The sequence below is a fragment of the Dendropsophus ebraccatus genome, chromosome 1, assembly GCF_027789765.1.
Source record: "Dendropsophus ebraccatus isolate aDenEbr1 chromosome 1, aDenEbr1.pat, whole genome shotgun sequence".
In the NCBI taxonomy this organism is placed as follows: Eukaryota; Metazoa; Chordata; class Amphibia; order Anura; family Hylidae; genus Dendropsophus; species Dendropsophus ebraccatus.
This window is the reverse complement of record NC_091454.1, coordinates 162678373-162699453: the sequence shown is the minus strand read 5'-3', so window position 1 is coordinate 162699453 and position 21081 is coordinate 162678373. Positions and strand designations below refer to the sequence as shown.

Sequence of the window (21081 nt, the reverse complement as noted above, 5' to 3'; positions counted from 1 at the left end):
GCGCTTCATAGTACAGATGGACAATGACCCTAAGCATACAGCCAAAGCTACCCAGGAGTTCATGAGTGCAAAAAAAGTGGAACATTCTGCAATGGCCAAGTCAATCACCAGATCTTAACCCAAATGAGCATGAATTTCACTTGCTCAAATCCAGACTTAGGGTACAAACACACACAGCTTATATGCTGCGTATTTACTGCTGCGATACGCAGCAGATTAGATCTAAATAACTGAACACAGTATCAAATCTGCTGCGTATCTGCTGTGTGTGTTTGTACCCTCAAGACGGAAAGACCCACAAACAAGCAAGACCTGAAGGCTGCGGCTGTAAAGGTCTGGCAAAGCATTAAGAAGGAGGAAACCCAGTGTTTGGTGATGTCCATGGGTTCCAGACTTAAGGCAGTGATTGCTTCCAAAGGATTCGCAACAAAATATTGAAAAAAAAAATATTTTGTTTGGGTTATGTTTATTTGTCCAATTACTTTTGGTGCTCCTAAAATGTGGAGTGTTTGTAAAGAAATGTGTACAATTCCTACATTTTCTATCAGATATTTTTGTTCAACCCTTCAAATTAAACGTTACAATCTGCACTTGAATTCTGTTGTAGAGGTTTCATTTCAAATCCAATGCGGTGGCATGCAGAGCTCAACTCGCGAAAATTGTGTCACTGTCCAAATATTTCTGGCCCTAACTGTATGTATAACTTAACGTGGAAGTACTCCGCAACTTATGTTTAAGCTTTTTCACTTTTTAAATCACTGTTTGGAGAACATGGGACTTTTGTATAATGGAAATGGACTCTTTTACAAGGTGTAATGGACAATGAGACTTTCAGTACGTCAAGTTGAAAGAGGCGTACCTTAGTCACGGGGTGGTTCACTACTTAATAGTATGCACAGATTAACATATGCATGCACTAATTAGAAGGCGTGTTAATTATTTGCACACGTATAAAAAGGAAGTTGTTCACTAGAAGGATATGCTTGAAAAAGGTGTCGGAGGCCACTGAAACGTCGCATCATATCCTCATTTGTTTTTGCTGTGTTGCACTTATGTTTTTCTACGTTTGGTGAAATAAATCACTCTATATAATTATTATTTATTTTTTTTTAGAGGTTGTACAGGGGTGCAGACACCTGGTTTCCCTGCCGATCAGATGTTTACTGTGGTTAGAATGAAGGCAGCTCCACTCAATAGATGACTTAAACAAATTTATTGTGCATCTTATCAAATTTGTGCAAGTAAAACTAACATAAGGTAGAAATTGCAAGCTAAAAAGGTTGAGGGAAAAATAATGCAAATGAAATTCCTGCTCTGGTCTAGATCTCATAATGTGCTCATGGTATAGAATTCCAGGACAACTGCCTATGATTTTGATATGTGGCTGATATGTAATCTGACTTACCTACAATGTGAATAATCATTGTCCTATTTTTTTATTTTAGACAATTTCCCCTATATATAAATGATATTAGATGGCAGCAGTCAAGCTCAAATCCTCCAGGACCGTACCTTGCTTATCCAATTGTACCAGCTCAGCCACCTGTATCCACAGAGTACATGTACTACCAATTAATGCCAGCACCATGTGCTCAAGTCATGGGATTCTACCATCCTTTTCCCACTTCCTACACTGCACCCCTTCAGGCAACCAATGCTATCAATGCAATTTCCATTGATTGCAATGACCGCTCAAACTCACAATCGCAAGTTAACGTGTTACCCAGCCAGAGGAACCGAACTTCCACCCGACTACCTATCGGTCACAAGGTAGGTGTATCATTTCTTATGTAACAAACCTATCCAAACTGCATTTTACTGCATTTTTAAAGGGAGAAATATTAGGGTATGTAAAGAGTATGGTAAAAAAAGTGCACAATTTATTTATAACACAAATATCTGTGTCAGAGTACCATAAAAGTGTACTTTTTGGTATGAACATCATTCTTTTTATCGCAATTAAAACAGTAAGTTACCATTATAGCAGAGCGTATTCATTTGAATGGGAACTCCAGCGATCCCAGAAAAAAGTACACAAAAAGCATATAGGTACACTCAGATTGCCCTCCAATTGTTTGACACCTTTCACACTTGTCTGTGCTGCCCCTAGCCCTAGATGTAAACATCTCCCAGCATGCATTGCATCTCAGAACCAACTGAGGGGACCTACCCGTCTTGTAGTATAAGCCTGCCACTGGCACAGTATCTGTCTATCTCTCTGTCTCTCTATTCATCTACATAGATGGATAGATAGATTTGAGAAAGATGAAACAGTTTCCCCTTTCCGGTATACTACTCAGGAGAGGCTTTTGTTTCTCTGCCCCTGGCCAGGTGATCACTGTGTGATGTCAGTGGTGGCCGGGGTTACAGATAAGGTATTACAGCTTGCCAGACAACTGAAGAAACAGGGATCATATGACCACTGTCTCTGAAGGGAGGGAGTCAAGACTGAATGGACCAGGAAGTGCAGCTTCAGAATGTGAGTCGGGAAGCATTGCGGACAATTTATGTAATAGAAGCCTATTAAGCAAAAGCTTAGATTATAGGTGGGGATTGAATAGGGTTAAAGCTTTTTTTTTAACCAGAGTTCTCCTTTAATATATTTCCCGAGCTTATGTTTGTTACTGGTTTAATGTAGTTGCTGTCAGGTAAGCTGATATCACTGGAGAGGATGTGTGATTGTGTCATTTCCTCATTGCCAGTGTGAAAGTTTCCAGGAGCTGTATTGTTTTAATGCTTCACTTACATTGGAGGACTGTGGTTACTAAAAGATAAAAGTCACCCTTCTTATACATGACCTGTCACTGCCGTGCCTCCAACAACCTTACTCATCATCGTTTGTAAAGGCTTTGTGTCTCAACCAAAAAACCACTAGAGATTTTCCTGCCACTGTTAGATAGCCCATATTGTATTCTTGCACTTTGTTTCTGCTGGGTTTTAATTAATGAAAACTGAAAACTTTAAAAATGTAATGATCTTAGTTAAAAAATATTATAACAGGTCAAAAAGTGCTGATGGGTTTGTGGCTTGATTTTTACATTGTGTTTTTTTTTTTTTTTAATATAAAAATTCATAAGCCTCTATTTGAAGGGAATCTCTCAGATGGTTTAACTTTAATGTCTGACGTTCCAGCATTTCCATTACCTCCTGGCCTGAAATGTTGGGCACTTGAAGAATTTGGTGTTTCCCTCTTGGCACTTGCTACTCATTTTATGTGGGTGTGAAGGGGCTTTTAATGGAACTGTGTTTTACACTGTAGGATTACAATTAAACAGATTCCTGTTTAAATGATTGTCATCTTCAATTCAGGTTCATACAGCTGACAATGTTATATGCAGTTAGGTCAAGGAGACACCCAGTACCTTTCTTGTTTCCATTCGCGATTCTATAACATACATAAATGCTTTTATTCTGCAGTGTAAAGTGTCAAAGAAGCGCTCCCAAGCTCCTGATCTGCAGCAAGCTGGAATGCCACCTCGCTCCCCCTCTTATTCCTATCCCTTCTTACAGTATAATAAAGGGAGACTTACATCAGGTTAGATGAATCTAACCTGCTGATATCTCACTTAAGTGCAAAGGGTGCTGAGGATGAAGACAAGTCGGTTACCTTCATCCTTAGCACTGTTTTCATGTATTTAATAGTTATATCCACAGGTTAATCGGGCACTTTGGAGCACTGGGGGTGTGACTACAGTCCCCAGAGCACCCAATTTTAGCCTGTCAATATAATTACTAAATACACTGAATCTTTTTTTTTTTTTTTTTCTTATGAAATTTTGCCCTGCTCCTTGCAGTTCTGTATTACACTGAATCCTGATTGAAACCTTTGTAAAGGACTAAATAAGATTCAGGAGGAAAGCGTTTTTATTAAAAAAAAAAAAAAAACTGAACTCAAGAACAGGAGGACACAGTGAGAGGTTAGTTGGGGGAAAGATCAAAAGCAACGTGAGAAAATATTACTTTACTGAAAGAGTAGTAGGTACTTGGAACAAACTTCCAGCAGATGTGGTTGGTAAGTCTACAATAACTGAACTGTACACCTGTCTGGGATAAACCTATATCTATCCTAAGATAGTAAGGGAAATACTAAAAGGGAAAACTAGATGGACCCAGTGGTCTTTTTCTGCCGACAATCTTTCTATGTATTATAATACAGTGAAACCTTGGGTTACAAGCATAATTCGATTGGGGAATACTCTTTAATCCAAATAGCTTGTAAATCAATGCAAAATTTTCCTATAAGAAATAATTAAAATGCAGGTGATTCTTTCCACAACCCCAAAAAATGTAGGTAAGAGGTTCCAGATCAATAAAGAACACTATCAGTAAATAAGGGGTTAATCGGTTCACTCTCCCTCCACATTAAACTTCCTAGGTGGCTGCACACCTGCTGGTGTTGGTACTAGTGCCGGCTGCCTGGAGCAGCTATTAGTAAAGGGGTAATTCAGGGGTCAGAGGAAAGCGGCGGTGACATGGTCGTGCATCGGAGGAAAGCTGGAAGGTGTCCGATCACCGGCAGAGTTGATCAGGTAGCAGTGGGTAAAATGAGAGTGCTTTCTACCCAGTGCAGTATAAGGATGGGGACACAGGGGGGGCTTGTATTAGGAAATATTGCTCGTTTACCGAGTTATAGCTTGTCTTGCAAAACACTTTCAGACCAATTCACTAGTAATATAAGGTTTCATTGTATAGTGATATTTTGATTACATTTTGTGACTACTTGGCATGTTGCTTATTTTCATTGGGCCAGTTATTTTGATGAGTGGTTATATAAATATTTTATGTGAACTTAAACAGTGCCTGCATAGAAATCTCTTACACAACTTGTAGTCAAGGTCTTTTCTTGTCAGTCTTATAAATAATTGAGTAAAATCTTCAATTTGTAGCAGCCCCAGCAACTAATGCCACAGATAAAATGTAAGAGGCCGCCTATGAAAAGCGTGGCAGTACAGAAGGAAACCTGTGCAGCAGGCCCAGACGCTCGCTCCAACATTGTTCTGTTGGTGGATGCTTGTCAGCAAACGGGTAACTATTTCTTTTACTACTGAATTATGATAGCTGATCTCCACTTCACAATTTTTAATTGTGCCCCCTTCCCCCGACATTTTTCAGATTTCCCCAATGAAATAGCCAACAAATCACTTTCTGAAAGCATGGGTTCAACTCCCTGGAAAACCAAGGCAAGAAGGAGACGATCCTCTCACCCCGCTGCAGAATCGTCCAGTGAACAGGGGGCAAGTGAAGCAGATATTGATAGTGACAGCGGGTACTGCAGTCCAAAGCACTGCCAGGCTGCTGCCATGTGTTCTAGGCACACAGACTGTACAGCCTCTGCTGTCAACGTAAGTCTCATTTATTATCTCATGCAGTGTTTTTTTTCTTTGTGTTCTTAAACCACAATAAATTATAAGGCTCACATTTCTGGTATTTTATATGTTTTATATTTTCAGTTTCTGGTATTTAGTGTAAAGTGTACCTGTAAAGCTGAGCTTGCACCTAATAACATTGGGTATGGAGAGACGCAGGTCCACGCTGGATGGTTAAGGCAACTGTACAACACTTTTGAACTAAACAAGAATGTATAGATAAAATGTCTGGCACACCAAAAGTGTAAACAATGATGGCTTTATTATAAGCAATGAAAAGAATGCACAAAAATCTATGTTGGCCTTTTTAAAAATGGTTAAAAAGCCTTCATGCTGGGGTTTCTTGAGATGTTCCCTGCTCAAATGTATAAGCGATACAAAGAGATATCCTCCACTAATCTCTGGATACCAAGTAAGGCTATGTTCACACACAGTGTTTTTGCTCAGTATTTGGTCAGTATGTTTCAACCAAAACCAGGAGTGGAATGAAAACACCGAAAGGCTATGTTCACACACTGATGAAATTGAGTGCATGACTGCCATTTAATGGCAAATAATTGCTGTTATTTTAAAACAGCCATTTGTCTGACCCCCCCCCCCCCCCCCAAAACAAAAAACAAAAAAAAAAAACAAAAAAAAAAACGTTTGTACCTTCGGATAGCTGCATTTAATCCAAGATCTGTCCTGGGGTCCGTTCGGCAGGTGATGCAGCTATTGTCCTAAAAAACTACTTTTAAACTCGCAGCCAGTGCTAAACGGGAGTATCAGTGCCCTAACTTTGCACCACCCTCTCTGTCCCTCCTCCCCACCCCCCTAATCATTAGGAATGCTCCAGGAAGATTGTCTCCTATTCCCCACCTGTGTCAGCCCGGAACATGGGTTGGATCGTTTAGGACCTGTGCAATGTTCAGCATGGAGAAAATGTTCCAGTGGCATTCCTAATGATGAAGAGGGTGGGGAGGAGCGGCTGAGGGGTGGTGCAAAGTTAGGGCACAGATACTCCCGTTTAGCATGGGCTGCGAGTTTAAAAGTATTTTTTTAGGACTGCATCACCTGCCGAACGGACCCCAGGACAGATCTTGGATTAAAAGCAGCTATCCGAAGGTACAAGTGGTTTGGGGGGGTCAGATTGTGGGTAAAGAGTCGCTTAAAACAATGTCCATCCCCTCAATTTCAACAGTATGTGAACATAGCCTTTCTGTGTTTCCAATTTTGTTGAAAAATACTGACCAAAATACTGTGTGAGAACATAGCTTGAAGGTACAATAAAAAAGGTATACAACAATGCATATAAATAAATAAATTCAATGAATGCCCTCAGATAAATTGCTGTAAACAATAAAAGTAAACACAGATTGCAGTGCATGACAGAGGAGAGGCAGATTTGTCGCCAATATTATGATAGCAGGGGGTCACAGGACAGGGTAAAGGCTGCACCCCAAGCATTCCATCTGCCTACTGAACGATGTCACCCCCTGCTATCATTATAGGATGGATGGATAGATAGATAGATAGATAGATAGATATTTAAAATATCTATCATTTTATTTTTTTCATTTTTCTAATTTTAACTGTTTGTAAACTTTTTTTTTTTAACAGATTTCAGAGCCAGATGTATGTACAGGTAATGCTACAGTTTTCTCAGTTTAACAGCTGTACCACACTTGTCATAAGTTATTTATCTGTTTGAATACTGTCTCTAGGCATGTTGGTTTGGTAGTTATATTTCTATATTTAATGAGAGATTAGAATGTGTCTGTTTTATGATTGACATTTTACATCAGTCAGAACAAAAATTGCAAAGTGCCATATTGGCTGTCTAAAAAGTTGCATATGATAAATGTATCCAAATATTCACATTACTTAAATTATCACTGTTTCGTTTTTGTTTTTTTTGTTTGTTTTTTTGCAGAAATCAATAGTCCAGGCGATTTTAAGAAACTTTGTAATTGGGTTTATAAGGCAAATATGCCTTTCCCCAGGTCCCCCCTCCTTTCCCCTCTCTCATTCACTGCTCATATTCAGGAAATCTCGACTAGTTTACATCAGTCGGACCCTGTCTGTTCTATGAGGAGGGAGATTAGTAGGCAGCAGAGAAGAAAGGATTACACAGCAGAGAAGAAAGGATTACACAGCAGAGAGCTGTGTGAAGCTGGTATTCAAAGGTCAGAAAGGTCAGTGCTGACATCAGAGGAGAAAGCCTTGTGATGTAGCTGTAAATTAACTCTGTCTTCCTACTTTGGTGCCTCATCTCCCTCAACCCCTCCCCTCTCCATAGACAATCATGAACACAGGGGGGAGCGCTTCAAACTGCTTTTTTACTATAAAAATGCATTTTTCGGCTAATAAACCCAATTACAAAGTTTCTTAAAATCGCCTGTACTATTGATTTCTGCTCAAAAAAAGTTAAACTACAGTGACACTTTAAACCATATCCCCTTTTCAGGCCAAAAATGGAAAATCCAGAGTGTGGAAAAAATGGTGCAAGGAGAAGTCCGACGGGGAGAAAAAAAAAAATCAGTTCGGGCAGGGGTGGAGGGAACATAATAAAGAACATATAATTACCATTCCACATGCCCTCGCATCGCTGGCATTTTTCATATCTCCTAACGCCCCCCCCCCCCACTACGTCACAACACGGCTGATGGTTGCCCCGCTCAGCGTGTCAGTGACTGGGGCAGCACAGCGCTAACGTCAACTTGCTGAGTGGACTATATTCCACCCTTTCCTGCTGTCCCAGCCAGAGTTGTGACTTACCCTAAAGCCAGGAGAAAATGACATCCAGCAGGGTAAGGAAGCCTGGTGATGCAGCACAGTGTGGGCTTGCTGTCTGGTAACTATACTTTATTATGTTTCCCCCACAGGCTGTCCACACTGTAATTTTGAATTTCGCTGGACTTCTCCTTTAATAAACACAAAAAAATAGTGCAAAATGCACCGGAAAACTGGCACAGAATGCTCAATAAGTTTCCCCCCAATATCTATGTAGGTAAAACGAGGATGATAAAAAGCTGATGCTTTAACTTCTAATGTATGATTATTTTTTATGTTTAAGAAAAAAATTTCTTTACAAATTATTGTTATATATAAGTTGTGATCAGTATCTTTATATTGACTTGTATGGGCTTGGCTGAATATAGGAAGATATTTGACTATTGTATCTTTGTTAAAAGTTGGAGGAAGTTGGGCCAATGTAGCCTCTCAGGCTACTCAGAAAAGACCTTGGAATGAAAAAAATCAAGCTTTCTCAAGAGGTGGAAGACAGGCCGAATTACGTAATAATTCCCAGGTAACAATGCTTTCATAGACGTTGTGTTTGTAAACCTCTGAGCCAGATTATACCTTATCTGTGCATGATTACATAATTGTCAGAATAGTCCCTGAAAGTTGCTTCAGCTTTTTTTTTTTTTTTTTTTTTTTTTTAGCATTGGAAAGGTTTTTGAACATAGAAGAAATGCTTAGACCAAGTTCTCATATGAGATTTTGTTGCCTAGAGCAGAGCTATCAAGATGATATTTGTGCCTACAAATATTGTTCCTTTCTCAACTTCTTGATCCATATCTATAGGATAGGGAATAATGTTGTGAATAGCACGCAGGGCCGGCTCCAGGTTTTTGGGCCCCTCATCCATCCACTATACACAATCACTTGAGACACCACTAACATACACAAACCCACACTGACTGACACACACACACACATTACTGACTGACACACCCACGCACACACACATATTACTGACACGCACACATACACACAGCACTTTACAGCTCAATCTTCTCCCTCTTCCTCTCTGCCCCAGACGATCTCCACACTGTAGTTTTGAGGACCTGCTGGTCATGTGATCAAGCCCTTCATCCGTCTCTCTGCAGGATGCAGACAGGTCCTGCTCTTTCTCTTTTTTTTCTAATGTTCAGCCCACTCACCCTGCACTACAGTGAGAGGGCAGAATATCAGAACACATGGGCCCTGTCCCTCTCTTGGCCCCTAGAGGCACTGTGGGCCCGGGTAAGCCCTGTGCTGAAGCCGGCCCTGGTAGCAGGGGTTCACCTTGGGACCTACACCAACCCAGAGGACAGAGACAAAATTGTCCCTGGAATTAATTGTGCACGGCCAGTGCTTCATTAATTATGTATGGGCCATCAAACCTTTCCAAGTGCTGAACTTGTAAATGTTTTGTATCCCCTCCCCCCTGAACTACAATTCTTGTATTATTGAGGTTCTCTGAGATAAGATAACTGATCTAATTTTTTTTTTTTCTAGAGAGGGAGATTAATCTAATCTTTACATCTATTTTGTATAAATAGATGTTTATAAAAGCATATTTTGTGTTTTGTCTATAGCTTGGATACCGTATGAGAGGGCAGAGCACTTCATCTGAAAGACGACAAAATATCCAGAGAAAGCAGGATAGTAAACCTGGGACCCCAGCACAGATAAGCAGATCTGATCAAAACCATGAGCAGCTGTACTTTGAGGTAAATGATTTGTTTTTACACCGTTCACCTTTGGTAAAACTGATGTTATTTTAGGCTCAAGTCAGTGCGATTATGACCATAGGCAATTTATATAACTTTTATTTTATTGCTTTTAAAAAATAACTCTTTAAAATTTAAAGATAAGAAATTAGGAAGTTTGAGGGTTTTTTTGATATTTTTTTTACACTAACTTGTAGTCCCCCACCACCCAGAGGACTCCTATGAGCAATACCATGATTGCTCATAGGAATCTATGCAGTTCAAATGTACTGCGATTATCAATTTTATCTGAGTTCTATTGCTTCAGGCTGCTGCAGACAGCCTGAAACAATTGCCAAGCCATGGACACTAGAAAAGCGTGGTCTAGTAGATCAGTGCTTGTTTAAGAAGCCTTTTACATGGCTTAGTTACTGTGTGGAAAGGACTGCACAAATGATGGCTGAAATATTTGTGCAGCCTTTGTCTTGGGGAGATCTAAGGTTATTAGACATCTACCCCATCTTTTTATAGTTTGTGTTTTAGGAAGTACTGTTTACATTCCATCTGCACTTGTACTGTGATATTTATTATAATATATAATATTTTTTTATTCTGTTGATTTTGACTTTACCTGTGTCAAATGTTTAAGGATGAAGATGAGTTTCCAGAATTGAACAGCAGCACTGGAGCTTCAAGAAATGAAACGCAACCAAAGATGGCAGCTAAAGTGGTAGGTTAAAGTTTAACATTAAAGCAGTTTTCCTATCAAAGGCTTGATGTCACATCCAGTTAAGCCCCCACCAGTGTTGCAGGGTTTTTAGATCTGGTCCCAATTGAGAAGTAGCTGCTCTTGGTGAAATCAGCAGAATTGAGAGGGGAGGCCCTCTGGAATACCTATATATTTAACATGTAAAATTTACTTTTTCAGAAAACTTTTTATGTGTAGACATGCATACATTCAGTGTGTACTGATAACTCTTGTTTAAGTTGACTTTTTCATATTTTATATTTGCAGTTGGATGATTTACCTGAAAATTCCCCAATTAACATTGTTCAAACCCCAATTCCCATTACAACTTCGGTACCAAAACGTGCAAAAAGTCAGAAGAAGAAAGCTCTTGCTGCCGCGTTGGCCACTGCCCAAGAATATTCTGAAATAAGCATGGAACAGAAAAAGCTCCAGGTTGGTCAGTCATAAATAATCACTGTTTCAATTTCAGCGCCCATGCACTTTACCTTATTACGAGTATGCATCCAATTTCATATGGACTTAAGAAAAGTTCAATATGGAACATGTGAGGGAATTGGATAATGTGTTAGGAAGGTATTCTCTTCTAGAAGCAATTTTTGTTTGGGAAAATATGGTGCCATTCGGATGCACCATACTGCAGCATATGGGAGAGGTCTGTCTCTATAATACAGGACTTTAAGGACTGCTGTAAAGGCTTTGCTTTGACCAGTTTAACTGTGGTTGAGTAATTGTGGTAGTATTATTAAGCTGTTCTTATTCAGTGTTATTTTGTATAGACTAGTTAATCAATTCAGCTCACCTTTTATGGCATGTGTTTGCTTTACAGGAAGCATTATCTAAAGCATCTGGTAAGAAAAGCAAGACCCCAGTACAGCTAGACTTGGGAGACATGTTAGCAGAGCTGGAGAGGCAGCAGCAAGCAATGAAAGCGCGGCAGATCACCAACACCAGACCATTATCATACACAGGTATATTATCTTTAATCAGGGCTGTGGAGTCGGTAAGCCGCAGCTCCAACTCCGACTCCTGAATTTACCAGGACCGACTCCGACTCCTTCATAAATGGCCGGTCATATACCAGGGGAGTTATTTATCACACTGGCTCAGCAGCTTCTCCCTAATGTCCTACATGATCCTGGGGCGACTTCTGAGGGAATTAGGAAACATATAAAGCAGCTTCTCCTGTGTGTGCAGTGGATGCAGCCAGTCTCCAGCCTTCATGTCCTGAACAACTCAGAACTAGACTAGATGGAGCAGGTGGTCTTTTCCTGCTGACAGTCTTCTATGTTTCTAACTAAATATTCACTATACTTAAAGAAACACTGCTAACAATGCCAGATCACTGTAATATAGAGGTCAGCCATAGTGATATAGAGAGGGGTCACACATAGTGATATAGAGGTCACACAGTGATATAGAAGGTCACTGTAGGGGGAACGCAATTGTACACACACACACACAGCCTGCTGCAGCCATAGCATACACGCACACACACACAGCCTGCTGCAGCAATAGCACACACACAGCCTGCTGCGGCCATAGCACACATACACACAGCCTTCTGCAGCCATAGTGTGCGCGCACACACACACACAGCTTGCTGCAGCCATAGCACACATACACACAGCCTGCTGCAGCCATAGCATGCACACAGCCTGCTGCAGTCCTAGCACACACACAGCCTGCTGTAGTCATAGCACACACACAGCCTACTGCAGCCATAGCACGCACAAACACACACAGCTGCAGCCATAGAACACTGAAGAAAAACACACGATCTTCTCCCAGAAAGAAAACACCACACTGAGGACAGAGGTTACAGCTACACTACTAATGTCTTCTCCTCCTCCTCCTCCTCCTCCTCCTCCTCCTCCTCCTCCTCTATATTACACAGGAAATCTTCATATTACACTGCTGCTCATGTATAGTCATCCAGCATCCAGGAAGAGAACAGCACAGATCTCCCCCCACACAATGGACTCTTCCAGCTCAGAAACAAACTGCCAAATAGTGACCGACAACTTTTCCATGACCACCCTTATCTAATAGGTCCAGTGTCCTATTAGAATGTTGCTCATAATATATATTCATGAGCAAAACTTGTAAAATTCATATTAAAATTCAATTCTACATTTATAAAAAAATTTTTTAAAGCTGGAGTCGGTAAATTTTTTTTCCAACTCCGACTCCAGCCAAAGCTAGCTCCGACTCCAGCCAAAACTAACTCAGACTCCACAGCCCTGTCTGGATGTGAACTTGATTATGTAAATTCTACGTTTCCCTCTATACTTCATTGAGTAGTCAGATTTGCCAACATTTGGGCAATGTTTTAATTTATATGGGAAAAGCATATATGTGTGTATGTATGTGAACATGTGTGTGTGTGTGTGTGTGTATATATAATATATATATATTTTACACAGAGAATATATATGCTGTAATTTTTAAGAGATCTATGATATTTAATTCTACATTCATCAACACAGCATACAGATCAAACAAACTCATTTATTTTAGAACCATGTTCCCCAACCAGATGCTCAAGGGGCCACATGCCCCCTTCAAGCTATTAAATGATGCTGATGGGGTTGTACACTTTGGAGGTCATAGCACTGCTTGAACTTGCCACTAGGGTCCAAAACTGTATCATAGGTAGTTGACAGTATAGTAGGAGGTAACATATCACTTGCTATCATCTGTAATAAGCTTTTCCACTTTTCACTTACTTTTCCACTTTATTATTTTAATATTTACTACAGAATTTTGACACTTTAAATGACAAGGATTCCTTTATGCAGCTAGGGTTTAGCATCCTAAATCTGCTTGTATGACATCCACTTGGTCTTGATATGTAATATATTTTTAAATTTTAACTTTACTGGGCCAGGTTCCTGGGCTCCCTTTTCCTGCTTCCAGCACAGATGCATTGTGTACCGGTGAGGCCGAGGGCAGTACACCTTGCTTTGCTACGCATGCCTAATGAGGGGAGGTGTACTTACCCTAGCTGCATTGATGTATTGCTTGGTGTCTTAAAAGTACATGACATATTTCCTTTTCAAATGGGCACTGTCATAAAAACAACCTTCTTTTTTTTTTTTTTTTTTATCGTGAGAATATTGTTTTGTCTTTTCAACACAAATGTTTTTAATTCAGTTGGCAGTACTGTCCCATTTCACACCAAAGAGCACACAAACAGAAATCTCTTCACGAAGAGCCAAACACTAGTGGCTTCCCCTAACCCCTTAGACTCCACTGCACCCAGGATGAAAAGGGGGAAAGAAAAAGAACTTCCAAAATTAAAACGTCCAACTCCACTAAAAAAGGTGAGTTTGTAATGAGATCATGAGACTTGAAAATTTAGGGTAATAGAAATAATTATTTAGTATGATGTCTAGGGGTCTAGCAATGCTCCTGAAGTGGCATCATTGGCTTATATAGTCCATATATGTTTGTGTTGAGGTTTTACATTGGTTGTCTGGCTATTCCCACATAAGTTGGTTTGTGAATTCTAGAAATGAAACTTTCTTTTCTCAACAACATATTCTAGAAGTTTGTTTTGTGTTGGTTTTCTAACGCTTTGTGGTGATGACTTTTGGCTTAATCTGACTTTATTTTTTTTTTTTTTTTTAGATAATCCTAAAAGAAAGAGAAGAAAAGAAAGGACGTTTGACAGTGGATCCGAATGTGCTGGGTTCAGAAGAGCAGAAGGATATGTCTTTAAGTTTTGCTGATGATCAGTCTGAGGAGCTGGCATCCCAAGATGGTAACTTTGAAGAGCAGCAGCACATTTAAATATCCTCCATACTACATAGGATTCCTATATTGTGCTAGAGAGTCTGTGTTTAAACCTACTTATCTTAATTATATTTTTGTCCCCCAACCCAGAAGCTGGTCTCAGTGCACCCAGTGATACTTCCCTGTCTCCAGCAAGTCAGAACTCTCCCTACTGCATGACGCCCGTATCTCAGGGATCACCAGCAAGTTCTGGCATTGGTAGCCCTATGGCCTCTTCTGCTATCACTAAAATCCACAGCAAAAGATTCAGAGAGTAAGTGGAGAACCGTTCTTTTATTTTTAAACATTAAAGGGACTATTCAAAAAGAACACAATTTGTGTACGGTAAGTTGCTGGGGTTTGTGAATTACCCTTTTAATTTGCTCAAAATTCTGGCAATAAATAGTAGCAGGTCAAACGGATCTGTGTTCGGGCGGGTTCATACTGTGGAATTCTCGCGGATAATGTCTGCGGAATTCTGCTGTCTGTCCGCGCGCACGGCCGCGCGCCTTTCCGCCGGCTCCATAGACAACATTCTATGGGCCGGCGTATTCTGCTATCCGATGAAAGAAGTGACGTGAACCAACCCTTCATTTGGAATCTGCCAGCAGTTTCTAGAGACAGTCAACTACCTATCGAAAAATAGTGATCAGGCACTGTCCTTTGCAGCCTGGCTAATTTCCACCTGTTCACAATTGTAGTACAGTTTTCTAATTCTGTGCAAACCCAAGAGCATGTGCATACAGTGTGGTATGTATGTGTATGTGTATATGTGTGTGTATATAATATATATAATAATTTTTTTTATTTTATCAATTAATCTGTGCCATCTTCTCATTCAGATACTGCAATCAAGTATTAAGTAAAGAAATTGATGAATGTGTGACTGTGTTGCTGCAAGAACTGGTCAGCTTCCAAGAGCGTGTATATCAGAAAGATCCCATCAAAGCAAAGTCAAAAAGAAGACTTGTGATGGGATTGCGAGAAGTCACCAAGCACATGAAGTTAAATAAAATAAAGTGTGTCATTATTTCTCCCAACTGTGAAAAAATTCAGTCTAAAGGTTTGTGCTTTATAGACTTCTCTTACAAATTGTAATACTAACTGCAGAATTTGAAAGAAGACTTTATTAAAAGTGTTTTCTGGGATTCCGAATTCACTCTTTTACTTCTGTTTGGGATAAGCCGCTGTGTCCTTCATTGACCAGCAGGAAAAAAGGGCCATAGTCCTGTAATGGCTCAGTTTCATATTTTACAGGCCTATAAATGTACATACTAGTGTGGCTTGGTACCACAGCATAGTTTTTTTTAATTAAATGGTACAAAGTACAGAAAACCGCTGCCCTTTTTATTATGCTGTTTGGCAGGGCTTGGTGTATATTTCTGAAATGTACTTTCCATATAGATAGATAAGTGTAGATACTCAATGAGGATTTGTTGATTTTTCACCCAGGTGGATTGGATGAGGCACTCTATAATGTAATAGCCATGGCAAGAGAGCAAGAAATTCCATTTGTTTTTGCCTTGGGAAGAAAAGCTTTGGGGCGTTGTGTAAACAAATTGGTGCCAGTCAGTGTTGTGGGTATCTTTAGCTACTCTGGTGCTGAGGTAAGTAGAAAAAGACAAATGATGTTGTTTATTTTGTATTTGTATTATTATCACATATATTTATTTTAGTCAAAGGGGATCAGTATCTCAGTGGACCTGGATGCACACTTTGTGGCACAGGCAATTAATATGTATCAAACCCACACAGCTTTTACTGTGAATTGCAGTAAGTTTTGCAATGTGGTTATCCATCCTGTGGTAAACATGCAGCCAAAATCCAGACTGCAAAATCAGGTTCACACTAAAAATTGCTTGGCAGTAGTGGGCCGTGTGGGCCCAGCCTAGTTTACATTTACAGAAGAAAGAGATGAATTCCTTCAGCTCCTAAAATTTTGATCAGCTTTATTTCGAATCTTTAAAATACTGATGCATTTTGAACCATTTTTCCAGCTGACAAGCTATTCACATGCTCCCATGAAGAGATGTAGCTTGAGAGTTGATTTGGGCTCTATGACTAGTCCAGTGATAGTAAGCACACCAGACATTTTTTGACCAAGATACCATGACTAAGAACCAGACTGTTCAAACCGCGTCGGTAATTTTAAAGATTTGCTGATTGAATTTTATGAACTGAAGGAATTCATCTCTCTCTCTTCTATGTGTTCACCCCAAAGTCCTGGGGTTTCACCTTTGTGGTCTGTGACTTAAAAAGGCTCAGAAGCTCACCCATCTTGGCGGAGTACTGACTATACTTACATTCTCTATAGTTAACATTTAGAAGGTGACCAGGAAATGCTTTCACCAGACTGTTGGTTATTCGGGTACTAAATATGTTCTACTAATAACTAATTAGTATGTCATTATATTATGTTAACAATTCTATATTGTATTTTTGTTCTCTTTGGTTCTGGATATTGTCATCCTTTTGACCCTTTGATGGAAACAGCCTTGCCTTTGTGCATTCTGCAGCTACATTTTGACCTATCATAAAAGGGAATGGATTTAAAAGCTTAATCGTAGCCTGATACATTGTATTGACATGTCTTCCATGCTGATTCTGTGCCATGTTACATTCTCCCTCTTCCATATATAAAATGAAAACATGCCACTTATACCCGAGGACTAGTGAAAAGGAGTGCTATAGATCAAGATCAAAATAATTCATCTTTATGTGACAGAAGTGTTTGTTCTTAGAAGCCAATGCTCTTTCTACCACTTGTTATGAACAGAATTTTTTTCTCCTCTCAGAGTTTATTTAATAACCTGGTCTCCCTAACGGAAGAAGCTAGAAAGGCATACAAAGATATGGTTTCATCAATGGAGCAGGAGCAAGCTGAAGAAGCTTTGAAGAATGTTAAAAAGGTCCCCCACCACATGGGTCATTCCCGTAACCCTTCTGCTGCGAGTGCAATTTCATTCTGCAGTGTCATTTCTGAACCTATCTCAGAGGTCAATGAGAAGGACTATGGTAAGCTTACAGAGGGGGCGGCCAGTCATTGATGCAGCATTATTTGGTCGCTTTTTTTTCTTTAATTTTACTTGGGCATCCTTCAATTACCAATTCTTGCATGCATAACGGGGGCTTATCTGGGGAGCAGGAAAGGTTTGCACTATATTACTGCCCCAGTCTAAGCTCATCTTTTTCGAACTAGGTAAGGAGGTATCAGACAGAGACATCAGCAGGCCATAATTGAGCTACTGGGGAGCGAGGAAAGATAATACCTTTATTTTCTCCGCGTAATCCCTTTAAGTAGTCTACACATTAGTCAGCAAGTTTAAAGAAGCAGTAGTGATACTTAGCAAATATTTCAGTGTATGCATTTTATTTTTGTAGAAACAAATTGGAGAAGTATGGTAGAAACCTCTGATGGACTTGAAGCATCTGAAAATGAAGATTCTTCTGTACGAACAACAGCATCTCAACACACAATTAATGCTCAGTCTGATAAAAATGCTCATAAACCACTTCTGGGCCCTGGAAGCACTACCTCAGTTATGAAACCTGGCAAGGTGATGCCAGTTGACAAAGAAGAGGCAAAACCAGATGACAATCTGGAATGGGCTTCTCAGCAGAGTACAGAAACTGGATCATGGGATGGCAGTGGCAGAGATGTCCTCAATTCATCCATGACAAGCACAACAAGTACTCTGGTACCCGAAATGCTGGACAAAGATGATGATGAGGAGGAAGATGACGATGAGTATCACCAGGAACCTATTTCAGTCAGCAGAATAGAGTCTTGGGTATCAGAAACCCAGCGAACTATGGAAACTCTGCAGCTTGTAAACAGTCCAGAAGAAGATAACATTGAACAGAGTGAAGAGGATACTGTGGAAAATATCGAGATCAAGTTGTAGATTGCAAGGAATGGACAGAAGAAATGGAGCACAAAAACCAAGTGGTGCAAGGTCTTTATAAAAGAGAGTTCTGTCTCCTCTTTTATGAAAATTAAACAAACTCAGGAATCAGTCCACTCACAGAACTTTGCTTTTGGGAGAGTTGCAGCCATTCCCATACCTGGTTCATCTCAATGTTTTGCACTGTATAAATGTTAACTCAATATTTGATTCCTTGCAATTGATGACTTGTTAAATGTTCAGCTCAGTTGCTGCTTTTACTTCACTTCAGCACTAGAGGGCGTTTTCCGGATCCTCCAGCTTTTTCCTTCCTGCAAGATTGGGTATGAGAACACACATCATTTAAAAAAAAAAAAAAAAAAAGTAAAACAATGATCTTTTCATATGGTAAGATACCTGTAGGTAATTGTTGGTATCTAAGATGCTGGATATCACATTGATTACACCTGGTTTAATGGAATCCATTTGCAAATGAAAATTTTAGTTTTTTGTGTCTTAACATAGCAATTTTTACGTTGCCTGTAAGGGCTTATTTACGTCCCCTTGTTCCCCATCCGTAGGGCCCGTAATTTACTGGCCGTGTGAATAAGCCCTAACTTAGTGTTGTGCAGAAGAGGGGGTCTTTCCATTGACAACACCTATGTTATATTTATAACCAAATTCACAGTTGATTCTCTGAAAAACTACAGTGTCCATTATCTTTTAGTCTCCATCAGTATACGTTTAGCTCTTACAGTGTAGGAATCTATCTAGGTGGAGGTGTGCATGGTAAATTACATTGACTCTTAATATTATCCTTGATAAAAACATTTCAAAAGTTTCCCCTGTATGGGCACACTGAATATTTATTGTATATATCTATTAATATAGCATTTCACACATTTAGAAATCATTTTGGTTTTGTATTCGGTTCTAAGGGTTGTCATGTTATTTTTATTTATTTTTGCTCTTTTTAGTTTGTAATTTTTTTTAATAAGAAAACACTTATCCTGATTTTTGATTTTTTTTTTTTTTTTTTTAATGAAACCTGATTATACACAATGCTGACCTAACTCGAGCCAATTGTATCCATTACTGACTGAACTACAGATGAGTTTCATAACACCTGCTGTGTTTGGGGATGTGCAGTGGCAACTAATATATTGGTCCCATTTACAAATATAGACATTAAATGTAACCTGATCAAATGTGATTTTCTGTTAGGTAATGCATGATTGTGTCTTGTGTCAAAGGCTAACCATCTGTAACCACATTATGTTGTTTAGCTTCACAGTTGCTCTGTACATTTTTCTAAATAAGGCGTAAGCAAAAAAAAAAACCTCTAGAAATGTTCTAGGTTCTTAAGGGGCTGCATGAGGAAGGATTGTCTGTGCATAGGCTCTTCCACACAGGCTGCTGTGGACATGGAGCCCTGTGGGGAAGATGTACCTCTCACTAGTGTTGTCATGCATTCTCTGCATGGCTAAACTGATTGTGATATTGCATAGCCTTTTCTGCGGAAAATTACAATTGCAGTCATGTGGCTCTGCTAATAAGTAGGCCCAGGTCCCTGCTATGTTGGCAGCACTGCTGGCAGGGTGAAGGACCAAAGTATGACAGAATCGGTGAGGCTTCTGTCCAACTAAATTCATCTTTACTGCAGGTAACCCCACTTTATTACCTTTTGCTAGCAGAATAGTTTCAGTGCATTAGCAATGGGCACCAGTCTCATAGATTAAATGGAGACTTTAATTTGTGCACCTTAGGTTGATTTTAAATAACACCAGAAAGTTTTTCATGATAAACTCTGTTGTTACATCTGCACATAGGCAAACAATCTTTTGCCCCTTGGTCACAGAGATCAGCATTCGGGGACTGAATCCAGCGCTACAAAAACATGGCCACTTTCCCCCTACTGTTGTCTCCAGTTTGGGTGGGGTTTTAAAACTCAGTTCCATTGAAGTAAATGGAGCTTATTGCAAACTGCACCTGAACTGGAGACAACAGTAGGGGGAAAAGTGGCCATGTTTTTGTAGCGCTGGATAACCCCTTGAATTTTACATATTATTGGATTACACACTTCTAGTTCTGTATGTTAAGAAATGTAATTACTAAAACGTGTCCCTTCATTGTGACACAATCAAGATCTGTGGCATAGGGTTACATGATTTCTGTCAGCATTAGGGGTAACTTCCCCAAACCATGCCATGTGGATGAAATGTGTTTTGCCCATCAAAGGGACATTACATAGGATATCAGTAGATGGTTCTACTGAATGTGTCTTTTGATAGTTCTTGTAATTTCATACATTCATAACTGTTTTTTTTATTTAAGTGTTTTAGAATTAATGTAAATTGCTCATTTGTAAGCATTCTTCAGTTGCCTATGGGAAGTTGGCAACATTGTACAGTTCTATTGACGTAAATGTATTTACTAGTGTAGAAACCCATGTGCACGAGTGCAAAGGGTAAGGAGTGATGTCTTGCTTATTAGTAGTAAGTGACGGACCTCAGCCCTTATATTTCAAGAGATGCCTTGCCTGTGGAAATGATAGGGTTTTGAACCGAGCATTCAGATTTTTATAAAATGCGTCTACATGTTCAAATCATTCTTGATCCTGTGGCAATACTTAGCTAGGGAATGTTTTTACAGTTTGCTTTCAACCAAATGTCTTCATCTTGAAAAAGGAAAGGATCTATGACTACGTACAATGTAAGTCAGAGGAACTAAAATTAAAAGGGTTTTATACTCATCATCCAAGATAGTTATTAAAGATGTGCTACTGCAAAATAAAGCATTATAGGAGTTGTCCACGATTAAAAAATCATCATGGTTACATTCTTTCTAAA

The 21081-nt window shown here is 39.6% G+C and overlaps 1 protein-coding gene across 1 annotated transcript in view; it reads left to right on the top strand.

Annotated features, from left to right (window-relative positions):
* SECISBP2L (SECIS binding protein 2 like) overlaps positions 1-18456 on the top strand; it is a 35851-nt gene extending 17395 nt beyond the window's left edge. The window contains exons 3-18 of the mRNA XM_069983181.1: positions 1446-1770; positions 4887-5025; positions 5113-5342; positions 6966-6990; positions 8540-8655; positions 9710-9844; positions 10473-10553; positions 10839-11006; positions 11401-11542; positions 13728-13897; positions 14205-14337; positions 14460-14622; positions 15191-15411; positions 15801-15955; positions 17144-17363; positions 17730-18456. Coding sequence (XP_069839282.1) covers positions 1446-1770; positions 4887-5025; positions 5113-5342; positions 6966-6990; positions 8540-8655; positions 9710-9844; positions 10473-10553; positions 10839-11006; positions 11401-11542; positions 13728-13897; positions 14205-14337; positions 14460-14622; positions 15191-15411; positions 15801-15955; positions 17144-17363; positions 17730-18253 — 2947 coding nt within the window. The 3' untranslated portion in view covers positions 18254-18456. The remainder of the gene's footprint in view (positions 1-1445; positions 1771-4886; positions 5026-5112; positions 5343-6965; positions 6991-8539; positions 8656-9709; positions 9845-10472; positions 10554-10838; positions 11007-11400; positions 11543-13727; positions 13898-14204; positions 14338-14459; positions 14623-15190; positions 15412-15800; positions 15956-17143; positions 17364-17729) is intronic.
* The last annotated feature ends 2625 nt before the right edge of the window (positions 18457-21081 follow it).